Raw genomic sequence first — 18,478 nt, forward strand, 5'->3', positions numbered from 1 at the left:
GAATAATTTAATTGCTGCCAGCGTTTTGGAAGCTAGCCAGTTTGGATTGGTTTGAGATAACATCTTGGAAGAGACCTTTTGTTTACGTTCCAAAGCTCGAGCCATATTAATTGCAACTCCAAGGTTTCTCGGTTGTTGCATCTCAATATCAATTCTAAGTTCCTCTACCAATTTGAAAGTAAAAAGGTTTACTTGTTGTCGAGGTTTAAGATAAGTAGTCCTGGCCAGTAGTGATTAAAATTGGTGTTGATGGTCTTTTACAGCCCCAGTTTGTCTTATGTTTGCAAGTTCCCCCAAGTAGTTATTACTTATAGATGGCTCAAACCTGACATGACAACACTCTCTAAAGCGCTCTCAATCCAGATTTCCTTCCTCTTCTTCGATTTGATCAAACCATAATTGTGCCTCTCCTAAGAGATGGAATTAAGCTAAGCCTACTTTGTCTTTTTCGTTGGTCCATTGATTGCCAAAAAAATTTTTACATCTTTTCAACCATCCTAAAGGATCTCCAACACTAACATAAGTGAGAAATTCCATCTTAGAGTATCGTGCCACCATGCCCCCACCGTGTTGCAAATATGAATTTCTTTTCTTGCCTCCACTGCTGCCCTGTTCTTCATTATTTTTCTCTGAATTCCCTTTCGTTGTCTTTTGGACTGAAAGAGATAATATCGCCATTTGCTCCTTTAATGCTTTTTGCCTTGTAGCCATTTGTTCCATGAATGCCTCCAGCTTAGCCGTCAAAGTTTTTTCGTCACCCATGATAGCCGACTCCGATGCCTTGGCTTAGGATCTAGTAACAGGTCTAGACAAGAAATAATTCTTACTTCAACCTATAGTTACTCAAAAGACAGATTTATTCTTGACTAAACCTTCCTTCTCAAACTAAGTTTGTGATGAAAATAAACTGCTTGCTTTTTATTTTATATTGGCAACTTTTTTGTAGGCTGTTAATTACAAATACAGTTTATAAGGAAATAAAAAAAATAATATAATAAGTAAAACTAAAACTCTTAATAAACTTGATATAATAAAGAAGTTAAATAAATCTAAAACTCTAATTCTTATTCCTTCTATGATATTGTTTTCCAATAAAAACATCCACATCAGATGCCTGCCATCTCATCCGACCATCTAACCGTGTGGCATGTTTTCCAATCAACCTATTCTTCTCACCCCAAAAACTAAGCCTAGCAAGTATTCAGCATTTGCAGGCCCTGTACTTTGAACCATTTTAGAGAATGCGCTTTCTTCATTAGCTAGCAGTTCCTCTGGAGTACTGTACTCTAGAACCTGAAAGAACAGAATCAGAAGTTATCTGGTCACCAGTAATTTCCCAATCCAAAGAAGACTTAATCATAGCATACAAAAAGTCCTTGTATATTTAAGCTAGACTTTACCAAGCCATTCCTGGAAAACAGTCAATCTTGCCTTAAGGAGAATATGTCTATTAAACAGGACGGAAAATCGAAGAAAGAAAAAGAACCAGAAACATCCAAGAATGACAACGAGTGAGAAGGCACACCTGACCAGCATCAAGCACAAGAATCTGGTCGCAGTCAATGATGGTATTTAGTCTGTGAGCAATAACTAGCATCGTGCAAGATTTAAATTCTTCATGAATGGTTTTCTGGATAAAAGCATCAGTCTTAACATCCACTGCTGCTGTTGCTTCATCAAGAACAAGAATCTTTGATCTTCGCAGCAATGCTCGAGCAAGACACAATAATTGCCTCTGCCCAACACTGAAATTCTCCCCACTCTCTAAGACCTTGAACAAGGATGGAGCAGAATTATTTCATCAACACTTCCCTTTCTCTTGTTTCAAACGATATATAAAAAACTTTTTCCAATATAAATGGTTACAAACGTTAAATGTAATCTTACTTTAGACACAATGACCAATTTAACAGGCACGGAGTTATGACTTTTTACCTGAACACTTGATTATACTCCAACTTCCATGAGCATAGCTACATGCTCATATTACAATAAACGACAAAGAAAAGATGCCTTAAATAACAAGACGTCTATGATAATTTAAGCCTGTTATTAGACCATTTTACTCATTTTTATTTGTTTTAAGTTTTAACCGAGAGATAGCTCAACAAACATACTCGCATCACTATAATTATTTTGGCAGCCCTAAACACCAAAACTAGTTTTTTAGATTAGCAGTTAGCTGTGGGAGAGAGTTCAACCAACATACATCACAATTATTATTTTGGCAGTCGTAATCACTAAAACTAGCTTTCTAGATTTACAATTATAGACCGTTTCATTTTCTATTTGAATACCTCAGCATCCAGACCAAAAGAGTTCCTCCTGATTACATCCTTCAAATGCGCCCTTTCTAAAGCCTCCCAAAGGTCAGCATCATTGTGCTCATTGAATGGATCAAGGTTTAATCGAACAGTTCCTGGATGAATTAAAAGATGACTACGAAAATGAGAAATTTCAATCTTACGAGATTTGTATTAGAAAATACTGAGGAAATACGCAGAAATATTTTAAATTCTCACTTTGGAATGTTTCTCCCTACCTGAAGGTATTATTATTCCAACAGAGAAAAGTGAATGCATTGATCAAACTTTGACAGAAAATTATTTCAGAAAACTTGAAGTATTTTAAAGATTAAGCCAAGCACTTCACCTAGTATAATCAAAAGTTAAAGTGAGTACCTGAAAAAAGAACCGGTGATTGTGGTATAATACTAAGAGCCTTTCGCAAAGCTGAGAGTCCAAATCTCGAGATATCACAACCATCGATCAAGATTCTTCCTTTTTCCAGTTCTACAATCCGAAATAGTGCATTCAGCATGCTGGATTTTCCTGCACCAGTTCTTCCAACTATCCCTATCTTTTCACTTGGAGAAGTAGTAAAGGACAATCCACATAAGACTGGGGGAAGTTCAGGTCTATACCGCAGGACAACATCCTCAAACTGAATTGAACCAGATGAAGGCCAACCAGGTGGAGGACGGTGACTCTCGGTTACATCTGGAGCCTCTGAAGGCAAATTGATATATGAACCCACACGTTCCACAGCATTTAAGCTATTCTCAGCTCGACTTGCTTGTCTTAAAACACCACTCAATAAACTAGTGATATTTAAAGAATAGCTTAGAAGTAGACCCATCGTGGACGCAAATGCTGCCTGGTTTTCAGCTCTTCCATTTTGCAGAACTGCAAAGGTTGCTGTCAACCAAATCATAAGGCCTCCTAACGTTTCTAACCTTATTGTGCGCCAACGATTTGAACTTGTATTTGCAAGGGTGAATCTGATATTGTTATCCATGGATTTCCCATTAACATTAGCAACCCGTTCATAAGCTTTGTACGCACGAATGGATGTCAGACCATTCAAAGCTTCTCCAAATTGTTCATAAATAGGCGATCTGGTAATCGAATCCAAGCGTTTCACTTCACGAGATGTGCTCTGCCATTGCAAATGATCATTGAGACTTGTCCAAGAGTACATTTGGATAGAGAACTTTAAGATTTCGAACAAATTTGAAATTAAAGTATTTTAAATACATCATTTCAAAATGCTAATATTTATAATTATTTTGTTTTGATAAATAATTTAAAGAAAATTTAAGTTTTGGAATTTCATGATTAAAAAATAATTATAAAGAAAATTAGTGGTATTAAAAAAATACATATATGTATGGATAATGATAAATTAGAGATGAATACTCTAATGTATTGAGGAAAAACTTACTCAAAAATATGTATTTATTAGAAATATGTACAACTATATATACATGAAGCATTGAATCAATTAAGGAAAGAACATTTCTGATAAGAATCTCTAAAAATCAACTATAATCTCTAAAGATATGATATTAAATGCTATCAAATAATAAAATATTCTCAACATTTCCCCTCAAGTTGGTGCATAGATGTCTCGCATGCCCAACTTGTAAAGAAGATTATGATAAGTCTTACAGTTAAGCCCTTTAATAAAACATCAGTTATCTATTTTTGGGATGTTAGATAAGATAAGACTTAAGGCACCACAGGCTACTTTTTTCTTGATAAAATGACAATATATTTTGATGCAGGAGCGAAGGCACAAAAATTTTTTTTGAGGGGCGGATGAAATTTTAATTTTTTATAGTTTATATTTTTATAATTTGTAAAGGATTAAATCAAATTTTTTATAATTTTAGGGGGGGCCAAAGTGTAATTTTACCTGTACTAATTTAAAATTTTCAAAAAATTTCAAGGGCCAAAAATGTAATTTTACATTTTAGGGGGGCCGAGGCCCATGTCAGCCCCCTGGCTTCGCCCCTGTTTTGATGTGCTTGGTTCTATCGAGTTGCACTGGATTTTAAGCTATGTTGATGGCCCTTTATTGTCACAATACAAGGTTGTTCATTCAACAACTTTAGCTTTTCCAATACATTTTACAATCATAAAAGCTTACAAACACCTTGAGCCATGGCCCTATATTCAACCTTTGCACTTAATCGAGCCACAACATTTTGTTTCTTGCTCCTCAAAGTGACTAAGTTTCCTCTCACAAGAGTACAATAACCCCTTGTAGACTTTCTGTCATAAAAAGAGCCCACCCAATCTACATCTGTAAATACTTTTGTCTTGAGATAACTATTTTTGGAGAAGAAAATACCTTTGCTTGGTGCAGACTTCAAATAGCACAAAATTCGCAATACTGCCTGCATATGAGCTTCACGAGGATCATGCATAAATTGGTTTACCAAACTAACCGCATAGGCTATATCAGGTCGAGTATGAGTGAGATAAATCAATCGTCTGACAAGTCTTTGATATCTCCCTTTATCCACTATTTCATCGATCCCTACTGGTAACTTGTGATTACTCTCAATAGGTGATTTTGTTGATTTGCAACCTAACATGCTAGTCTTTATCAGAAGATCTAAGACATGTTTTCTTTGGGAAATAAAGATTTCCTCTTTCGATCTGGCCACTTCTATTTCGAGGAAATATTGTAATTTTCTCAAGTCTTTGATTTTGAATTCCTAAGCCAATTGTTTCTTAAGTCGGGTCATTTATTCTCTTTCATCTTCTGTCATAATTATGTCAACAACATAAACTATAAGGAGAGTAATCTTACCCTTGTGATGTTTTATAAACAATGTATGATCAACATTAATTTGTCGATTGCCAAACGATACCATGGCCTTACTAAATCTGTTAAATCAAGTTCTAAAAGATTGCTTTAGTTTATATAGAGCCTTTTTCAATCTACATACCTTTTCTTCAGTATCTTTATCCTCAAATCCTGAAGGAACTTTCATATACACTTCTTCTTTTAGGTCTTCATGTAAGAAGGCATTCTTTACATTAAACTGCTGTAAGTCTTAATCGAGATTTGCTGCACATGATAAAAGGATCCTAATCATGTTCAACTTAGCAACTAGAGCAAATTTTTCTTGATAATTCACTCCATATGTCTGGTGAATCCTTACACTACTAATCTGGCTTTGAGTCTTTCAATTGAACTATCAGCACTATACTTGATAGTAAACACCCATTTGCAATCAACCATTTTTTGCCCCTCAAGAGGATTAACTAGTTCTCATGTCTCATTTTTTGCCAAACCCCTCATTTCTTCAATCATAGCCTTCTTTCATCTTGGATTAGTGATAGCTTCTTTCCAATCCTGTGGAATAGACGTAGAGAACAAAGGCAATGCAAAAGTTCTATAGGATGGAGATAAAGAATCATAAGAGACAAAGTCAGAGATACGATGTAAAGTGCAAGTTCTAACACCTTTTCGTTGGGCTATTGGTAATTCTAAATCAATAACAAACTCAGGTGAAAAAGACTCACCTGACAGTAAAGAGTTAGGGCATAAAGTAGATTGTATGATGGCATCTTCTTACTTGCCTTTTCTAGTGTATGTCCTTGAATCAAGTCTATCCAACAATCATTCATTAGTCTTCTCTTGAACAAAAGTCTCTGCTAGAATTAAATTCTCCCTCGGAAAAGTAACAGAATAAGGTGTCATCTCTTCATTTTCAATAACCTCCCCTTAAAGAGATGGTTGTGATAAAGAAAAGTAGAGTTCACCCTTACGAAATGTTACATCCATATGTGATAAAGAAAAGTAGAGTTCACCCTTACGAAATGTTACATCCATACTTACAAAATACTTTCTAAATGACGGATGATAACATTTGTAATCTTTCTATGTGGGAGAGTATCCAATGAAAACACATTTGATTGTTCGAGGATTCAGTTTGCTCCCATGTTGAAGATGAACGAAACAAACACAACCAAAAACTTTCAGTGAAATTGGATAAATCGTTTTACCCTGTAAGGTTTCTATGAGAATTTTAAAATCAAGGACCCGAAAAGGCATTCGGTTAATGAGATATGCAACAACCAAAATCACATCCCCCCAATACGGCTTTGGGAGGTTCATAGTGACATAAGTAATCTAGCAACCTCTAAAATATACTGATTTTTTCTTTCAGCAACACCATTCTGAGCACTTGTACTTAAACAACTTGTCTAATGTAAAATCCCATATGATTATAAATTATCATTAAAGTTATACTCGGTTCCATTATTAGTTCGCAAAATCTTAACCTTAGCATCAAACTGAGTAGTAATCAATTTATGAAAAAAATGGAAACACGAGAAAACATCACTTTTGGAAATGTAACAAACCAACGGTTACTAGATAAAGAAGTTGAGTAAGGCCCCAAACATCCAAATGAATAATCTTAAAAAGAATAGTATTTCTATTATTATGTAAAGTATAATTGTTTATTGTATACTTAGTAAACTCACAAGAATCACAAACTAAAGAGTCTAGTTGAGTCTTTGAACGAAACATTTTGGCAAGAATAGTAAATGATGAATGTCCTAACCACCTATGCCACTGAATTATCTCTCAGTTGACATCTTTATTGTCTCCAAATAAGGCTTGAGACATACTGGACGATCAATCCAGAAGATATAAGCCATCACCAATCTATCATTCCCAATCGTCTTCCCTATCTAGAGGTATTGAAAGACACAGTGATTGGGAAAGAATTCAAGTTTACAATTTAAGGCTTTAATGGTAGTACTAACAAATAAAAAGTTAACTAAGAATTTAGGGACATGGAGGATAGAGGATAAAGTGATATTGGGAGTACAAACAAGTAGTATGGAGGTAAGGGAGCCATCAGTTATTCGTACACTATCTTTAAATAAACAAGTAGTATAGTTAAATAAGCTTTTGTTTGACTCTATCATATGCCTATTAGCACCGGAATCAATAATTCAAGATTCAAAAGTAGATGGGGCATTTAAAATAGGAAATGGTTTCACATGATTAGACTTAGTAATCAAGGTAGAGTCATTGAGACAAGAGATGTCGGAGATGTTGAATCTCATCTGAGGTAAAACTCCCAGTAGAAGTAGACTTGTCATTTGCTATTACAGAGTCTGATAAATTTGCTTGAGACCAAGAATTACCCCCTCGTTTTCCACCACGACCTCAAATGGGGTGACTATGTAACTTCCAACATGAATCTTTAGTGTGCCGAGGCTTAACACCTGATGGACCATTTTGGTGAGCAATGAGGCCAACTTTTTCAATAGGTGGATTATAGAGCAAAACAACTCGACGACTCTCCTCTTGTCATACATATAAGTATGCCTCATGGAAAGAAGGGAACATAGTTTTGCCAATAACTTGAACTCGAATCTAATCATACTCAATATTCAACCCAGCCAAGAAATAAAAAACACGCTCATTTTCCACCATCTTCTGAAATTTTTCCGCATCATTGGTACAAGTCACCTGAAAATCTTGATAATAATCAAGTTCCTGCCACAACACACTTAATTCAGGGAAATACTGAGAAATTTGCGCATCATTCCCAAAGTAAGAATAGGTGAGAACAGCAGCATTCCAAATCTTTTCCGCAATATCAAGTAACAAATAAGTTTTAGAAATATGGAGTTGTATAGAGTTGATAAGTCATGCTATAACAAGAGAGTTTGATGAATCGCACTAACTAAAGATTGAATCAGTGAGTTCAAGTTTTGACATTTTACCGGTGATGTTTCCCTGCAAGCCACGAGCCTTGATAAACAACAAGCAAGACCTTAACCAAGAAAGATAATTATGTCCATCAAGCTTCACAAGACTAATTTGCAACAAGAGATTATCGGTTGGAATCACAAGCTTCTCGTCCTTAGGCATAATGACAAAAAACTTAGCCAAAATACACCACCAATCAGAGGAGAATGACCGAAAGGGAGTAGAGAGCACAGCAATGGCGTCAAAAAAAACATAGGGGCAATAGGTGAAGCCCACGCCGGGTCTTTTAGTCATTAAATTTTGGGGTTTCGCCAGCCAGTGGATGTTGACTCCAATGGTAGGGACAGCAACAGAAAAAAAATAAGGCTAGGGTGGAAAGTACCAATTTAGTGTTTCTAGTATTTTTTTTGAACAAACTTTGAAAATCAGAAAAGTTATCCCACAAATCGGATAAAAAATAGATACCATGATGAAATTAGAGATGCATACTCTAACGCATTGAGGAAAAACTCACTTAAAAGTATGCATATCTTAGAAATATGTACAATTATATATATGTGAAGGATTAAATCAATTAATAAAAGAATATCTCTAATTAGAATCTCTAAAAATCAGCTGTAATCTCTAAAGATATGCTGTTCAATGCTATCAAATAATTAAAGATTCTCAAAGGAAAATTATGCAATACAAATATCATTAGAATTGTAAAAATATGTCAATATTATTTTGACAATATAAAATATATGTTAAAATTAATAAAATGAGTTTGTGGTTTAATTTTTTTATTTTGTAGTGAGGTAATGTGAATTGAAAAAGAAGATTTTGAATGAAATTTTTGAGTTGCTTGAATTCCCTTTTCAAAATCCAAGTAAATTTTGAAATTCCTCCTTAATTTTACACATAAACGCACAAAAAAAAAAACAAACTAAATTCATTTTTGGTATTTTAAACACATTATTAGAAATCAAATCCTTCTAAATTCTTCATCGAGTCACACCCTAAATGAAAGGTAATAATCATTAGAATATTTGAAGTGCATGCAACTGAGGTAGTATACTTGCTTATTTTAGATCCAACTTGGAAACTAAATTATCCACAAACTGAATGCACCCTATGATGGTGGAAAAGTCAATGTGCTGTACATTCTCAAAGCTTAAGAAACATAAAAACCCAAGGCTTAAAACAGATGAGAAACTGAAAATTATTGGACATACCTGATAATATACATAGGCTGCATAAGACAAGATGAGAAGTGGCATTATCGCCCACAACGAAAATATGCTCAGCATGCCTATTAGTGCAAATGTCGAGAGAAGCTGCCACAACTGATTCATAAGCATATTCATGAAATTAGCAACATTACGATCTATATCACCTAGATCTCTTGAAAACCTATTGATTACACGCCCGGTGGGATTAGTCTGGAAAAACAACATTGGAGCTCTTAGGATGGAGTTTAGCATCATATCATGTAATCTTCTAGCTGCACGAAGACTTGAAGTGATCAACCAAAACGAGTTTGTCAGCGTCACAGCTACCTGAATTCATTAAAATGTTAAATAACTCATTCTAATAAGTACTAAAATAGAAGGTAAAAGAGGGTATCATTATAATCTGTCATTACAGCAACTACAAATGAATACCAATGTAAATCATCTATTAGCTACAGACAAAGACACGCCTACCTGAATAAATCCTACGAGAGCATATATGACGATATAGTACCCAGGGTTATAACTACTTGAAGTACTTTGATCTGTCCAAAAGCGTAACCAAGTGCTGCTTGAAATTCTAAGAAGTTCAGTAGAAAAGTAGAATGTAAAGAGTATCATTACCACCCATAGGCCGCCTAGAGCATCCTTATACCTGCAAAATGGAAATAAGTTCTATGCTCATATTGAATTGAATTGATATAACTTCTAATTTCTTCAGGGTTTCCATACGAATTAATAAGTTGTTCATGCGTTTTACATGTGAGTTCAAATGTAGAAGAGTTAAAACTCAAGAAGAGCAAAAGAGCACTGCCATAAAGTCCAATAGGCAAAACTTTTAGCAAATGATCAGTGAAAAGTAGGTATCGTTTGTAGGTTGCAAGACACTACTGCTGTACTACTTTTTGAGTGAACTTGATATAAAGGAGCTTCAACTTTTATACACTAGTTCTGCCAGTACTAAACTTTTTAAGTCCTTAGAAATTGTTGTTCGATTTTGATTGCTGTAGAGAGACAGACACCATTAACCAAAAGAAGCTGACAAAGGAAGTTTTTCCCAACTGAGTTTATGTCTCAGAAAAAAATAAAAAAGAAACAGTTATGAAATAAAAGACTGGTCCATGCTACCTCATCAAAACATTCCAGCTGACAACACCTGTTTCCCTTTCTTCTTGCTTTACAAGTACAGCTTTCCTTCCTTTTCTTCTTTTTGCACGATTTGCATTTTTTTGCAGCTCATTTATCTCAACCATTTCATTTGAATTTGGTTTCAAGTCTTCCAGGTCAAAATTTTTCCCATCATCCGTTTCTTCTTGTTTTTCCATTTTTCCGGCATTTTCCATCAGTTTCTGGAATAACCTTCCATTTTTGGAGATCATCTCGAATGTACCGTCTTCCTTAATTACACCATTAGCGACAAGGAGGATGCGGTCTACATGTGGAAGAAAATGTAGCTGGTTTGTGACAAGTATTCTGGTTTTCCCTTGCAACTCTTCCTTGATACATCTGCTGAAAACCTGCAAATGACTTCAGATGAGATCAATATGGCCTAACCTCAAGCACTCACCTTGGGGATCAAACAAAGTTGGATGATCACCCCTTAAAGTTGAAAATACATCTTGATAGAAACTGAAAAAAGGTTTTTCTTAAAAGGAAGAGATAGCTAATTTAGTTTCCAAAGAAGAGTTTGCAGAGAATTTCCTTTTCTTTTTTTTTTCTTTTTTCTTTTTGTGGGGGATCCTTGAAGGACATTGGTATCATGCAGAAGACAAAGTTGAAAAGTCAAGATTAGATTCCAAGAATAATTCTGATCATTGCTTCTTCTTCTTTTTTCTTTTTCAGTTTAATTATGGCCTGAAGCTATTTAAGCCATGTTTTTATTAGAGCCTCCTTGCTGGACAAGAAGTACTAGTTCAATAATTTCTTATTAGGGTTAGGAGTCAATATATAAGAAAAAGAATTACCATCATAGAACTTTTCAGCACTTTTGCTCTAATTTCTTCATCTTCATCTAAACTTTAAACCGACACCAAATCTCATCCAAACTTTAACTGCTCTGACAAATTTCCATCCTTTTGACATCGATTAACCCTTAAACATACCCTTAAAACTAATTCTCTCATTTTGCAGTAATATAGATTGTCACATTCTAGTCTGATCAGCATCTATTTCCTGTTCTACATTACTGCAAAATGAACTATGATCAGTGTAGAATGTGACAGAAATTGTAAATGTTGATCAGAGTAGATAGAATACCTGCTGTGCAATATGCGCATCGAGGGCACTTAAAGGGTCATCAAATATATACACATCCGAATTGGAGTAGACAGCTCTAGCCATGGAAACTCTCTGCTTCTGCCCACCACTGATATTCACCCCTCTTTCACCGATCTCAGTAAGATCATGATCCTGAAGCCCAGTATGAGATGGTTAATCAGTTATGGAGACATTCACAATAATCAAAAGAAATGACAAGTAGATGTATTAAATTCACTTAACAGGAAGTATGTCAAGATCATGCCGCAGGGCGGTAACATCAATTGTCTTCCAATATCGTTCAGGCTGAAAGCTACACCCAAACAATATGTTGTTACGAACCTGAGAAATAAAGTTTGAAGGTCAGAAACAACTAGTAGTAGAAACTTCCATTTCCAAAGAACACTAAAATTTGAAATGGAATGAATTATCAGTGAAGAAAATAAGCAATCTGCAACCTACAGTAGCATTAAAAATCCATGAAACTTGTGGAACATAAGCGACAGTCCCTCTTATTACAACACTTGAATTAGCATCTGCAGGTATCTCCCCTAGCATTGCTGATACAAGTGATGTTTTCCCTTCTCCAGTTCCACCAACAATCGCAACCAGGCTGCCGACTGGCACCTCCATATTGATATTTGATAAGGTAGGTTTCTCTGCCTGGAAAGAAAATCTAAAAATTGTCTTTATCTACGATAGAAGCACATTGCAATATCAATAGTGTTGATGATAAGTACGTAAGAACTTCCTAATTATAAAGCTGGGAAAGCACAACCTACAGAGACTACAGTGCTTAGGATAGTAGTCAACTTTATCCTAAGCACCAATCAAAGAGTCGCAAGTTTTTAAATAAGCTGCACTTCTGGAATCTCTTTTAAGTAAATACCATGTGATGAAGTTGGACAAGTCAGGTGCTCCATATATGACAGCAGTACCATATTCAGTGAAACAGAATAGTTATAATCCATTATTAAGGGTTATATTCTTTTACAGCATGTTTGGATTTCTTAAAAATAAAGGAAAGCTATGTAAATCAAGGGAAAGGATAATGCTTTCCCTTGTTTGGATGACATATTTTGATTAAGCAACGGAAAGTAAAGGATATTGGGAATCCCTCACTTTCCCTTCCCTTGTTTTCCTTTATTTTTTAATCCCCAATTTGAGGGAAAGTGAGGGAAAAGAAACCTAAAATAATTTGGATTAGGTAAAAGTTTAATTTTGTCCTTCAAATATTTTATTATTAACAATTTATTTTTATATTTGCAAAAATTTAAAAAGAACTCTTTTTTTTTGATGAAACTAAAAAGAACTTTTTTAAACCTGTCTAAGGTTGTATTTAATCAATTTAGAAGATTAGGTATCTATTTATTAAATTTGTATTTAAAATTTTAACAATCTTATTAGTAGTTTTTATCTTTTATGAAGAATATTCGTATTTTTTTATAACATTTAATTTAATTTTGTTATTAATTATTTATATAAAGGATAAATTTGGAATTTTTCTTGAAAGAAATAATTTCCATTCCTTTCCACAATTTACCCGAACAAAAGATGTTAGAATTCCTTTCCTTAATCCAAACAAGAATTAAATATATATTTTCCTTTCTTTTAACATCCCCCTACCTTCTTTTCCTTTCCTTTCATCTCCTTTAATTATATTTAACCAAACAGTGTTAAAAATCTAAAACAATGGTAACCCTCCAAAATAGTACCTAAAATCCATTGTTAAGGATTGCTATCTTTTAAAGATCTAATACAATGGAAATTAGAAGTATTTATGGGCCGGTTCGAGTTTAAGCATAATATATTTTATACTTGCCTAAATCTATTTTGAAATATGAGTTTAAAATTTTACTTAACCATACTCATATTTGTAAATGACAAACCTAAGCCTATTTGACGCTCATTCATATTGTTTTTTCCTTTAATTTTTTAAAAATATTCATATTACTTTTAATTTAATATTTAATACTTTCATATATTTTTCATTTATTAAAATTTTATATGTACGAATCTTAACATTTTTTAAAATGTTTATATTAAAATATTATATATTACTATAGATTTAATTATTAAGTGTTATAAATTATGTAACATAAATATAACATAATATAATATACAATAAACTTAGAAAATAGGTCAAATTAAGTTTAAGCTTTGAATGTACAAGCCTGAGCCTAATCCATGTGTAAATGGGTTTAGTTTTTTTTGTTGAAGTCTATTTTTCAAGTTTAATATTTTTATTTAAACCCTTTCAAATTTTGGACAGACTTTTGAGCTTGGATTAGTAACTCAACCCATGACAGATCTAATAGGAAGAGTCCAAAATATCACCTTAATTTCTATAAACTTGTAATTTAGTATAAGTTAACTCATAGGGGCACAAAGAGATGTTTGTAAAGGATACTAGTAGCGTTTAGTGTTGCTTCCATTGCTACTGTTGCAAAAGCAACGTGCCCTATGTAATATCCGAAGCTATAATGCTTCAGCATGAAGCCTTGACACAGACTCAATATCTAAAACTTTATTTCATCTTTTCGTTCTCGCAGAGTATGACACAGACTAAATATATTGAGTGATCATCAATACTAAATGCAAAAGTTCCATTTTAGCAAAGTAGATGACTCAAAAATTAAACAGCATAAAAACAAGAATAACACTTTAGAGTGACCTTTGAATCCCATGAAAAGTTTCCATCCTTAATTGAGATGGCTGGAAGCCCTGGCTGAAGAGGTGGATTTGGTGCTAGAACTCTCTCTTCAGCTAAGAAAAGCTCCTCAAGACGTTGCAATGATACATTTGCATTTACGACCTGAAAAATCAAGCTTTAGATTGTCGAATAGACAACTGAAACTATATGAATCTTTTAGCAATCCTACCGAACTTAATGACAAGTAAACCTTGAAATTTGTCAGGGCCGCATAACATTACAAATAAGGTTCAACAAAAAATTACATGCATTATTAAATTCTTTAAGTTTACTTTCCTTTCATTACCATAAACTCTTTAGATTTTATCAAATAGCTCTTGAGTGACTAAACGGTTTTCTAGTCTAGCCAGTAGATCAAAGCAAAAGTTTCTTCAGAGGTAATGTGTAAACCTGACTTAACAAATTAGGAAGTGTGTTCAGAGGAAATCGTAGCATTGCAAAGAGCGAAAGTGATGTGAATGCCCTGGCTGGTGTTAAATCCCCACCAAGCAAAGTGAATGCCCCAAATGAAACTACTGTCACAACAACTGGTATGCTGTTCAGTATGAAACTGTTAAACTGCAAGAAAGAGAAGTTGTTAAATGGAAAATAAATAAAAATAGAAATAAACTCAAATTGTGGTAAAACACATCAATACTTCATGTAGCTTGATCACTAGTAGTGTGAAGAGCTAGTGCGACATGCATAAATCAGCTAGACAGAGAAATGAGTACTTGACCATGTTCATTTTGAGAGCAACTTGAATAATGGGCAAAGATACTGATGTAGCAGCAGATCGCGGGTATGTGTCACAACTTATCATAAATCAAAAACAAGGTAGCAACAATGTAAGCCATCTTTCCCATAAGCTGGATTAAAATGGGGAATCTGAGATTATGAATGATTACAACCATAATCACATTTTCCCTCAAATCAAATTGTGAAGGCATAACCATAATCACATTTTCCCTCAAATCAAATTGTGAAGGCATACTTGTAAATTTTATGGTTGGTGTTACATTTTCAGGTGCAAACGGAAGTACGCCCGTTGATTTTACATGGCAATTGGCAACTTCATACTCTATTTTGGCATTCCATGCACATGCAAAGAAAAAATGGACTAGAATTTCAAATATCATACAGCAGATAGTAGCTGAGCTCTCCGAAGCCATGACAGCTCATCATTTCGTATATTGTGAACTCTTGTCTGAAAGCTCTTCTCCCATGCATAAAATCTGAAAATTTTCCAAGCATAGGGCCAATAAGCAATGTCAAATGGCGAAAAATATATTGAAAAATCCAAGGGAAATGCTTTCTACATTCAACCATACTTCACTGTGTCCATAGCAGCTAAAATTTCGTTCATAAGGCTGACTCTCCTGTCAGTCCACTGTAGTCCTTCCTTGGTCATTTTTCGCATTTTGCTAATCACAATAGTCTGTCCCCATATAAATAGAGATAATGTTAAGGCATGATCAATCATCACAAAGACGGTTTAAATAATTTCATCTTGCAGGAAACCAAAAATAGAAGACAATAGCTTGCATTGACTGGAGACTTCTCTGTGAGACAAGATTTAATCCAATGATTTGATTTAATCCACTCATGCTCTTTTTGCTTTCTTTCTCTTTCTGATCTAGAAGTAGTCTGAATGAATTAAGGAGATCACTGCTCTGTAACTCCAGAGAAAGGGAGTTTAACTACAGCCTTAAATATGGGAAGAAGGCAGAAAATGATTACAATGGCTGGCATCAATTTCATCAAGTAAATCCTCACTAAAGAATTGGAAATGGTAGGACACAATTAAAAACAAAGATTTTCAATAAAATATTAAAAAAGGAAGGCAATAAAGATTTGTACCTGCAGTGGAACCATGAGAACTAGAATTACCGTTCCAAGAAGTGAAGCAACACCTAGTTGCTGATAAAGAAGAACCACGGAAATAATGATACGAAACGGAGCTGACCACAACTCGTGAAGTTGTTGGCATATTTGCTAAACAAAGTAAACTAGTATCAACAATAGTTCAGATAAACTCTCTAACCAACATAGGAAGGATAAACAAAATGAAGAAAAGATGGATGCAAAATACAAGATTAATTGCAACTTGCAAATGTTAAGCACATTTTGTTCGAGGATCACAAGAGTACAGATGTCCTTCCATGTTATGTTCTTGTTAAGTCAACAAGTGTTAAAAAGGAAAGTAGATTAATTTAAGATATGCTAGGTAAGATTAATGCAATTATAGAATAATTAACTTGTGTAGATTAGGAAATTATTAAATTATTACTAGATTGTTGGGCTGCTATTACCTATATATAAGTGTTGTATCACAATTATAAAGATATAAGAAATAATATTTTTTCTTATTTTCTATCTAGTTTCTATTTGGTATTAGGGCTGGAATTTTTTTCCTTTAACTCTTATAAAAACCCTAAAAATATTTTCATTAGTTCTTAGCCATGTCAGAAACTTCATCAAACTCTACTTTCTCATTTGCCCAACCAAAATCTATTGGAAATCTTGTTTCCAACTCTGAATCGCATTATCACCAATATCAAATTAAATGGTGATAATTTTTTGCATTGGTCTCAATCCGTCCGAATGTATATTTGGGGGCGAGGAAAGATTGGCTACTTGACAGGAGATAAGGAAGCACCGGCAAAGGAGGACCCCTCTTATGCTCTTTGGTAGGCTGAAAATTCCATGGAGGAAGATATTAGTTCCAACTATATGTGCTATTCTACAACCAAAGAACTCTGGGATAATGTTAATCAAATATATTCTGATTTGGGAAATTCGTCAAGGAGAGGACAATGTCACCAAGTATTTCAATTCATTGAAATGGTTATGGTAAGATTTGGATTTGTTTAATGATTATGAATGGAGGTCTCCATAAAATTGCTTAAACTATAAAAAGATGGCAAAAGATAATCGCATTTACAAATTTCTTGCTGGATTAAATGTTGAATTTGATGAAGTAAGGGGGAGAAATATAGGTCGGCAGCCTCTACCTCCCATTGGTGAAGTATTTGCATAAGTTAGAAGAGAAGAAAGTTGCAGAAATGGGATGCTTGGAAAAAGGGAGACTGTTGTACGACTTGAGAGTTCAGCCCTAATGACTTCTGATGCCAATAAAGCCTAGCTGAGGCAGCAAGGACAAAACTCTCAAGTGTTGTGTGATTTCTGCAAAAAACCACACCATACTCAAGAAACTTGCTTGAAAATTCATGGCAATCCAACAACTTGGAAGGGTAAAAGATCAAGCGATAAGCCTAATAGTGCTTTTTCCTCTACAAGTGAAGCTGAGACAGGTCCGTTCAATAGGGAGCACCTAGATCAACTTCTAAAACTGCTAAAATCCAATTCCTCATCTAGTATTCCTAGTGGTGCTTTTGCTCAAACAGGTATCAACTCTAATGCTTTATCTTGTAGTCAAAATTCTTTGCCATGGATCATTGATTCAGGAGCTGCTGATGACATGACCTCTCTATCACACTTGTTTGATACCTATTTACCTTGTTCTATGAAAGAAAAAGTTAAGAGTTGCAGACGGTAAATTTTCGTCTATTGCAGGAAAAGGAAAGATAAAAATTTCAAAGGATATACATCTTGAATCTGTTTTGAATGTTCCTAATTTTTCCTGCAACCTATTATCAGTAAGCAAATTAACTAAAAATTCTAATTGTTATGTTGTTTTCTTTGATTCTCATTGTGAAGTTCGGGACCGAAACTCGGGGAGGATGATTGGCAGTGTTAGGATGATCGACGACCTATATTATTTTGATGATTATTGTTTTGCGAATAAAACAATTCAAGGCTTGAGTGGTATTAGTTCAAGTTCTATCCGTGACCAAATTATGCTTTGGCATCATAGATTAGGAAATCCTATTTTTTCTTATCTAAAATACTTGTTTCCAGATATGTTTAAAATTTTGAATGGTTCTTCTTTTTAATGTGAGAGTTGTGTTTTATCTAAAATTCATTGTGCGGCTGTTCTTACAAAACCATTTTGTGCATCAAAACTTTTTTACCTAATTCATAGTGATGTGTGGGGACCTTCTAATGTTACCTCCACGTCTGGAAAAAAATGTTTTATAACTTTTCTTGATGATCATACTCGTCTATGTTAGGTCTACTTGATGCATGAAAAATCCGAAGTAACGAATGTGTTTCAAGAATTTTATAGAATGGTTGAAAACCAATTTCAGTCTAAAATCAACATTCTACGTTCTGATAATGGACCTGAATATTTCAATGATTTTTTGTGAACTTCTTTAAAAGAAAAAGG

At 34.2% G+C, this 18,478-nt stretch overlaps 1 protein-coding gene across 3 annotated transcripts in view; it reads right to left on the minus strand.

The window, feature by feature from the left end:
• Positions 1-999: 999 nt before the first annotated feature.
• Positions 1,000-18,478, minus strand: part of LOC107928538 (ABC transporter C family member 12) — a 31,551-nt gene continuing 14,072 nt past the window's right edge. For 2 of the 3 annotated variants that reach the window (XM_041082646.1, XM_041082645.1), the window contains exons 13-27: positions 16,048-16,182; positions 15,519-15,625; positions 15,329-15,422; positions 14,599-14,766; positions 14,170-14,310; positions 11,958-12,158; positions 11,739-11,837; positions 11,496-11,648; positions 10,368-10,756; positions 9,714-9,894; positions 9,243-9,566; positions 2,682-3,438; positions 2,298-2,419; positions 1,526-1,771; positions 1,000-1,293 (exon numbers count right to left, since the gene is read on the minus strand). In XM_041082646.1, the coding sequence (XP_040938580.1) occupies positions 1,159-1,293; positions 1,526-1,771; positions 2,298-2,419; positions 2,682-3,438; positions 9,243-9,566; positions 9,714-9,894; positions 10,368-10,756; positions 11,496-11,648; positions 11,739-11,837; positions 11,958-12,158; positions 14,170-14,310; positions 14,599-14,766; positions 15,329-15,422; positions 15,519-15,625; positions 16,048-16,182 (3,252 nt within the window). In that variant the 3' untranslated portion in view covers positions 1,000-1,158. Of the gene's footprint in view, positions 1,294-1,525; positions 1,772-2,297; positions 2,420-2,681; positions 3,439-7,147; positions 7,813-8,042; positions 8,358-9,242; positions 9,567-9,713; positions 9,895-10,367; positions 10,757-11,495; positions 11,649-11,738; positions 11,838-11,957; positions 12,159-14,169; positions 14,311-14,598; positions 14,767-15,328; positions 15,423-15,518; positions 15,626-16,047; positions 16,183-18,478 lie in introns of those variants that run through there. The other variant, XR_005906104.1, reaches the window with a different exon arrangement.

This window comes from Gossypium hirsutum, chromosome A12 (genome assembly GCF_007990345.1).
Source record: "Gossypium hirsutum isolate 1008001.06 chromosome A12, Gossypium_hirsutum_v2.1, whole genome shotgun sequence".
NCBI classification, from domain to species: domain Eukaryota; kingdom Viridiplantae; phylum Streptophyta; class Magnoliopsida; order Malvales; family Malvaceae; genus Gossypium; species Gossypium hirsutum.